Here is an 8,460-nt window from a genome sequence, read left to right as displayed (position 1 = left end):
CTTGAAGTTTCTCTTCCTGTTTTATTTTTGGATCTTCACCATAAGAGTTAGGTGGCCACGAAAGGAGCTTTCAATGTTAGCTTAATTTCTTGGCCAGCTACAATGAGTTTGTATGTATTTTTATTTAGATTGGTCACTAGAAAATATCAAACTCTCGTGGGAATTAATGCGTTTACACTAATCAATTTACTTTGAAAATAACATTCTCTTCATCCATTCAATAGTTTAACACATATTGAATAACCATATGAGAGGGAGCACCTGATATTCTCATAATTTTTAAAATAATAATATCTGTTGGGTCATCTAGGTGGCCCAGTTGGTTGAGCACCTGACTCTTGGTTTCGGCTCAGGTCATGATCTCATGGTTGGTGGATTTGAGCCCATGTCTGGTTCTGTGCTGATGGTGCTGAGCCTGCTTGGGATCCTCTGTCTCCCTTTCTCTCTGCCCCTCCATGCTCTCTCTCTCTCTCTCTCTTCCTCAAAAATAAATACACATTTAAAAAAAAGAATAGTATCTGTTGGAAGAACAGTTCCCCCTCCAAAAAAATCAAATAATTGAAAAGAGAAAAAATTCAAGAAAGAATTATTATATTCATTCTGGCAAAAATAAAACTCTTATAGAACTCAATAAATCTCTTTTTCAATTATTTGGGAGAGAAATGTTTGGGGTAAATTTAATTAAACTGAGACACATGGCTAATAATGGGTATAGGATTTGTAACTACATAAATCCTGAATCAGAATGTTATAAATGATGGGCATTTTAGAACTTATGTAGCCAAAGTATGATATTGAATAGATGAGGACTCAAGTTCACAGAAAGAAAGTCGCTATATCAAGGTTAAATGATTGCTTCCTAAATTAAAAAAAATTAAAAAAATTAGTGTTTATATGTTTATTTATTTATTTATTTATTTAAAAATTTTCATTTATTTTTGAGAGAGATCGAGAGACAGAGTGTGAACAGAGGAGGGGCTGACAGGGAGACACAGAATAGGATCCAGGCTCTGAGCTGTCAGCACACAGCTCAATGCGGGGCTCAAACTCACTAGCTGTGAGATCATGACCTGAGCTGAAGTTGGACACTTCACAGACTGAGCCACCCAGGTGCCCCAAAGATCGCTTTCTAAACGAAGATTCAAAAGGGGTTTTATGATACCATTGGCTGGTACAAAGCCATAATGTGTAACAAGATCTATAACAGGTTCATTCATTGTAACCAGGTAATGCACCCTGCTCTTAAATTTGTGAGACGATGTAATGGAAAACTAAGACGGGGAAGACACTGGAGTTTATTTGGCAGAGTAGACAAGGAAGGTGCTCCTTCTGGGAAATTAATATTCACACGAGATGCATGGCTCCACCAACTACATGACCTATTATTTACTTGTTTTGCCATTTCCTACCTTAAAGTACCATTCTTTTTCTAGCTATTCTTGCAGGCTTATCTACGTCTTTATGAACAGTTGAGCTTGCATGCTTATCGGATTACCGACTCTAAACTTCAATAACCCTTCCTCCTATTTTGTGTGTCCCTATCCTTCGCTTCAATATCTCCGAGTCTCCCACTCAATCCATCTTACAGGAGTATGAAATGGCAACCTAACACATGGAATAGTTAGCAAAAATGAAAGCAGGTCAGTGTTATCCTGTTACCTTGAACATGTGCCTTTAAACTGGACCCTGAAGAGGGCAAACTATTCCCCAAATGAACACTTCAGCCACCAGGGTGTGAGATATCAATGACACTTTTGGAAGTGAGCTACACGCTTTGAATGACTGATTTTCAGTGGGAAAGTAAAATCTTGGAACTCCAAATTTTCTCCAAATATTTACCACGTGTACCGGTTTCCCATATGTGACACCTATTTTTTGCTCAATAATCCCTACTAAATTACAAAGTAATGTTTTGTTTTCTTGCGTTGTTACATAATAGGAAACAAATGTATATGCATATCAATATCCTTGTGAGTCAAGTTCATTTGCATGAAAAATCTATGTAGTCTCTGTTATGTGGTCTATCTATGATCATTCCAATCCGGAGAAAAGCAATTTGACATTATTGAACCAGTGAAACCTTATGTTGAGAATTTTACTTTTCTTATGTTTCTTGAAATAAGGGACATAGATAAAAAAACACAACTCATTGCTACTTTCACTGACTTATTATTACCCAGAAATTTCAAATTGGACACCAAAGCCAGAGGGAAATCTTTAGGAAGATATCCGGTTCCCCACCTCACTGAAATTTAATTATCTTTCTGTGTGGCATTTCTCATATGGAGAGAAAAATGTGCATGGCTATTATAAAACTAGTTCAGCAATCTCTCCAATAATTCAGTACGAATTACTTGGCATTCTATATTGATATAGAAGCTAGAAAATAAGAATAACGGAGGATAAATTTTGCTATTCCTTAAATAAATATCAAATAAGTGAGCAATCTTTCCAACTACAAGGAGTGCTGGGTACAGTAATTTAAATAGGGAGCTTTCAAGAGCAGTTCCCACAGCCATTAAACATGAGCCCAGAAGCGCAAGAAAACTCTACAAGCTTTTGCTTATAGAAATAAAAATAATATATTAAGTATTCCAAAATTATTCAGCTACTTATTTCCAGTGGAATAAAAGGCTTTACTTCTAATGCAGCAGGTTTGGTTTGGAATTATCATAGAGAGCTACCAAAAATATTTAACATTTACCAACAATATTTGTCATATGCCCATTTCAGATCTCAAATATCTTTTTTTTTTAAAGATATTGGGAATCATATTTCCAAACACTTTTGGCCTTTAAAATTTGAATCGGGCAAGAAACTCAAATTAGATGGTTTTGTTTTATTTTATTTTTAAACATTTTTATGTTTATTTATCTTTGAGAGAAAGAGAGACAGAGTGTAGGCAGGTGAGGGGCAGAGAGAGATGGAGACAAAGAATCCGAAGCAGGCTTCAGGCTTTGAGCTGTCAGCACAGAGCCTGACACAGGGCTTGAACTCACAAATAGCGAGATCATGACCTGAGCTGAAGTCAGATGCTTAACTGCCTGAGCCACCCACATGCCCCTCAATTACATTGGTTTTAGAAACAGGGTCATGGATTGCAAGATAGGTCTGTAAAAAGACAGAGGAGAAGCAACTAGGGAAGCATGATTTTAAAAAGAATATGTAATAATTTCAACACAGATAAGTTAAAGTATGTGCAAATTATATGAGAATATTTACAATATGTGGAACCTATGTTATATCCACATACATGGTAATTTAGCACATACCTTAACTCAAATAGACACTTAATAAGCAACCATAATTATTTGCTTGATATGATATGTGCAAACAGGGGCTAGTGTTTAGGGTCCAGCTGTACAGATCATGTGCTTGGGAGCAGAAAAGACTTGTGTCCACCTCTGATTGGTAAACAGAGGTCTGATGTCATATCGCTATTTCCCTAGGAGTTCTTTGCTATTTTCTGCTTGCTTCCATTCCTTCCCATTCACAGGGGTCCTCTTCCAAGCTCTATATTTCTCCCAAACAATTTTTTTTGAGAGCATGTATCAATGATAAATTCAAAAGTGCTTTAGTATAATACCAGTGGCCCTACTGAAAGAAGGTGATTTTCCAAGTAGCGCAGGATAGATCTTACGTTCCTGTGTTTGGTTTTGCTATTGAGATGCAAGGGTTCTAGCAATCTCTGGTGCTCGTGTGGAATTAGGGTTTCTAAGTCTAAGGAGAGTAGAGATGCCTCCGGCTCTTTGAACGACTGAGCTTAGGAAAAGCTGCATATTCTTGCCCACCTTATATAGCTTCACAATACATGCGGGCATATAGAAGGCTCTGAGACTTCCTGCAACAGAGAAACCCATTTTCCCTTCTCTTTTTCAAAACACAGCATTCTTTGGGGTGCCTGGGTGGCTCAGTCGGTTAAGCATCCGACTTTAGCTCAAGTTATGATCTCGCGGTTCATGAGTTCGAGCCCTGCATCAGACTCTGTGCTGACAGCTCAGAGCCTGGAGCCTGCTTCGGATTCTGTTTCTCCCTCCCTCTCTGCTCCTCCCCACCTTGTATTCTCTCTCTCTCTCTCTCTCTCTATCTCAAAAATAAATAAACATTTAAAAAAAACTCAGCAGTTTTCAAATTTAGTTTTACCATAGACTTATTTTGTTGCCTGATATCCGGTAGATCTGGTGCATACAGTTTTGAAAGTACTAATCTAAGAACTCTGATGACAGCATGTTGAAGGTTTATGTGTGCCCCATTCCCCCCCCCCTTTCCTAATTGTACTCGCTCTGTATTAGTTGCAGGTTCTTCTAGAGGTAAAATAAAACAGAACAGCATCATTGCTTTGTAAAACTGATGTGGCTGTGTGCATGGAAAGAAGAACTATAATCAAAATGTAGTCTCTTCTTAAATCTTAGAGCATGCTTGCTGAACCTATTTAAAGGAGATGGTAGGAAACAGGCAAAATAAATTCCTATTTCTCTTTTATATTTTTATTGCTTTTATTAGTTGTCAAATGTAATATGATGAGCAACCAGGTGCTAGTATTTAGGGCATAGTTGTCCAAATCTAAAGATGAGATGAATGTCTTAATGCCATTGAAATGGGAGGTTTACATGTATCGTTAAGGTGACTATTCTCCAAATAGACTCACCTTTTCTGGCAAGTGAGGAAAAAACATTTTTGCTATTTACACATATCCTGATTCTCAAATTATTGTAGTTTGCTCTCAAAGACCAAAGTTGTAGAATTAATCCATAGAAAATTTATCCCTGCATCTACGTGGATTATCTTTGATTTCTCTCGAAAGCCTCCTGTCTCTGTGTGTACTGTTTACACTGTCTGAAAGTCCTCCCTACCCTCATCTTTCTAGAAAATTCTTAGTTATCCTGTAAGTCCCAGTTAAAGGGTACCATTCTTTGAGGCTATCCTGCCTCTCTGGACACAATTAATTAGTAACTGTTCAAATCTTTATTATTGAACTTATCACATATAATCTTAATTTTCTCTTCCTATGCCCCTTTTACTATGAAGATACCAACCAGCTCTCTCAAGACAAACACTATTACCAGTCACCTTTGTTTCCCTAGGAAAGTGACTCACAGACATGCAGTGTCCAATGCTGTTTGTACTCAAAGATTATCTTATTATAATGACTAAATCATACAACATTCTGGAAACATCACTGAGTCGAAGTAGCTGACTTTTGAGGGTACTTGGTTCAATACCCGGGAACAGCTTACGTACAGCAAATATAGCTGGTGACATTGCCTTTTCAGTGAATTAGGCATACAGACTTCTTTTTCTATGCTCTGGTTAAAGACAGGCTTAACAATGAAATTATTCGCCAACACTGTGTATGGTAGGTTTCACATTAAATAATGAATCCTCATACCCGTTTACATTTGGAAACTCTTAAGATCTTGGAACATAGGGCTTACGTTATTGTGTAGTAAAAATTCCACTGGCCTGAGTGGCTGCTGGCTTTTTAACCTGGGAGTCACTCTCTACTTCATTTCTGTTCATCCTTATACTTAGCCCACTTCACTCATCCTTATTATCTAACTGGCTCTGAGAGGTATTTGAGTTCTGATCCCTTATCTTATTCAGTCTATCACGTACAATAACACGACAACATTGAGAATCCATGATGAAAATATATTCTCCCGACTCCCGGAAAAAGTTTCTCATTTTATTCTTTCATTATAATTGATATTATCTGAATTGATAATTTTATCCACAAGCACAATCCACTTTTTGACCACTTCTTTTTTTCCCCCAACCTAGGTCTCCCTTTCTCTAGTCATACAAATGCTTCTGAATGAAAATTCCTTCATTAGTGATTGATGCAGGGCTTTGTTATTTTCACATTTGGGGTCATTATCTTTGGCCTATTCACATATGAACACCATAATTTCCTGTACTTTATTGATATCACAGTGAAACAGGATCTCTTTCCTTTAAATCACTGTAATTTGGGGTTTTCACCTATAACCCATAGGGAGTGTAATTCTCAAAAGTTGAACTTCTACATGTGCATGCGCTGTTGACTTGCAGAAGTGTTTCCAAACACATGTCACCGTTGCATCTGGAACCATTCCCAGGCTCCATGGTGAAGCCTATGATTTTATAGAGAACGGTAAGTGACTGTTGGTGGTTCAGTCCATTTTTCGGCAGACTTTGGGTCATAAGGCCCCCATTCTGAAGCAAGCTGGTGTCGCATGAGCCATTCTCTTGGGGACCATCTGCACATTACACACCTAGCTTCTAGGGGCCACCACCTTCTTGAAAGTCTCAGCTCCTGCAATCTCAGATGCTGATCATAGTCCTGCGTGAGAGTGATTGAGAGTGTGAGACGGAGGAGAAGGGGAGAAAGAGAGAGAAGAAATATATGATGGACTTCTCATTCACTTCTTACTTTATTTTAATTCATCTACGTGAACAATGCTGGCAGCTAAGAAAATGGTCAGAGGGAATTCCACCTTAGTGACCGAATTTGTTCTCCTGGGATTAACAGATCGTCCAGAGCTTCAGCCCATCCTCTTTGTGCTGTTCCTGGTGATCTACCTGATCACCGTGGGGGGGAACCTTGGGATGTTGGTATTGATCAGGATAGATTCACGCCTCCACACCCCCATGTACTTCTTTCTTGCCAGTTTGTCCGGCTTGGATTTGTGTTATTCCACGACTGTGACTCCCAAGATGTTGGCGAACTTCTTATCAGAGAAGAAAACCATTTCCTATGCTGCTTGTTTAACCCAGTGTTATTTTTTCATTGCCATGGTGATTACTGAGTTATACATGCTAGCTGTAATGGCTTATGACAGGTACATGGCCATCTGTAACCCTTTGCTTTACAGCAGCAAGATGTCCAGAGGGGTCTGTATTCGCCTGATTGCTGGTCCCTATGTCTACGGCTTCCTTAGTGGCCTGATGGAAACCATGTGGACGTACCGCTTGACCTTCTGTGACTCCAATATTATTAATCACTTCTACTGCGCTGACCCCCCCCTCATCCAGCTGTCCTGCTCTGACACTTTCATTAAAGAGACGTCCATGTTTGTGGTAGCAGGATTTAACCTCTCCAACTCCCTCCTCATAATTGTCATCTCTTACATCTTCATTCTCACTGCCATCCTGAGGATGCATTCTGCTGAAGGCAGGCACAAAGCTTTTTCCACGTGTGGTTCCCATCTGGTGGCAGTGACTGTATTTTATGGGACACTCTTCTGCATGTATGTTAGACCTCCCACGGACAAGTCAGTGGAGCAGTCTAAAATTATTGCTGTTTTCTACACTTTTGTAAGCCCTATGTTGAACCCCATCATTTATAGCCTGAGGAACAAGAATGTGAAGCAAGCTTTTTGGAAATTGACGAGAAGAAATGTACTTTTGAAATAAAGTTATAATGTATCCTTCTTTATAAATTATAGAGGGACGCCTGGGTGGCTCAGTCGGTTAAGCGTCCGACTTCGGCTCAGGTCATGATCTCACGGTCTGTGAGTTTGAGCCCTGCGTCGGGCTCTGTGCTGACCACTCAGAGCCTGGAGCCTGTTTCAGATTCTGTGTCTCCCTCTCTCTCTGACCCTCCCCCGTTCATTCTGTCTCTCTCTGTCTCAAAAAAAAAAAATTATAGAAAAGATGTACTTATGAGAACTGGATCCAACTTTAACTGCATTTACAGTAAAGTCAACTTTTAATCTACAAAGAAAATCTGCAATCTAATGACAAAGCATGAAAGACAGAGGTACAGGAGATTTACAGTTGTATAGGAGATGTGTGAGTGTGCATTGAGTGTGTAAAGGGTTGGAGGTTAGATATGTAGGTAGGGTGGATAATTTCTCTTATATACGTTTACACTTTTACATTTGTAGCATCATATGTTCCTTTCACACTGTAAAAATTATTCCTTCTTACAGTGAAACATTCAATTTCTACAGAAGAGTACAAAATAAAAGATTTTCCTCCCTTTTCCCCCCCACCATGATCTTCCATTGTCTCTTTTCAAAGTTATCACTATTACTGGTTTCTTACGTTTTTGGAAAATTTCTCTATATCTGCAAACCAATGTATGGCTATATATGTACATACACACATAGTTGACTATCATGAGCTAACTTTTAGTCGTTTTTAATACTATACTAATTGCTATGCAGGGGTTTAATTCCATTATCTAAAGGAATGTGATCAGAACTGCTGATTGAGACTTGCTGTCACCTCTCGGACAGAAAAGTCATGATAACAGCTCCAGGACCATGCCTGATGTCCATTTATTCCTCCCCACTCTCAGTAAGACACTTTCCTCCTTCTGCCATAACAGTATACAAAATCTTCCAATTAACTTCTAGATATTAACTCCTGAAGTAGGCAATGAATATCTTTTACAGAAATACATAGCTTGCCTCAAAAGAAATTGTAACTTCGGTAGAGTTTATCAGTGATATCCCAGCCTGCTGGGATCTGGGG

General features: G+C 38.8%; 1 protein-coding gene across 2 annotated transcripts; it reads left to right on the top strand.

Annotated features, from left to right (window-relative positions):
* Positions 1 to 6,438: 6,438 nt before the first annotated feature.
* Positions 6,439 to 8,171, top strand: LOC122200175 (olfactory receptor 1030). 2 transcript variants are annotated; one of them, XM_042905655.1, is made up of 2 exons: positions 6,457 to 7,353; positions 8,151 to 8,171. In XM_042905655.1, exons 1-2 carry the CDS (start codon positions 6,457 to 6,459, stop codon positions 8,169 to 8,171), a joined length of 918 nt encoding a protein of 305 aa, XP_042761589.1. The 2 variants fall into 2 exon arrangements, with proteins under 2 accessions (XP_042761588.1, XP_042761589.1); XM_042905654.1 differs by lacking the exon at positions 8,151 to 8,171 and having other exon boundaries at positions 6,439 to 7,395.
* The last annotated feature ends 289 nt before the right edge of the window (positions 8,172 to 8,460 follow it).

The sequence above is a fragment of the Panthera leo genome, chromosome D1 (assembly GCF_018350215.1).
Source record: "Panthera leo isolate Ple1 chromosome D1, P.leo_Ple1_pat1.1, whole genome shotgun sequence".
Lineage (NCBI taxonomy): Eukaryota > Metazoa > Chordata > Mammalia > Carnivora > Felidae > Panthera > Panthera leo.
The sequence above is the reverse complement of the archived record's forward strand: the minus strand, read 5'-3'. Positions and strand labels throughout refer to the sequence as shown.

Bases quoted from the DNA above. Each gene is read 5' to 3' on its own strand.
- LOC122200175 (XM_042905654.1), top strand. From the start codon at position 6,439: ATGCTGGCAGCTAAGAAAATGGTCAGAGGGAATTCCACCTTAGTGACC.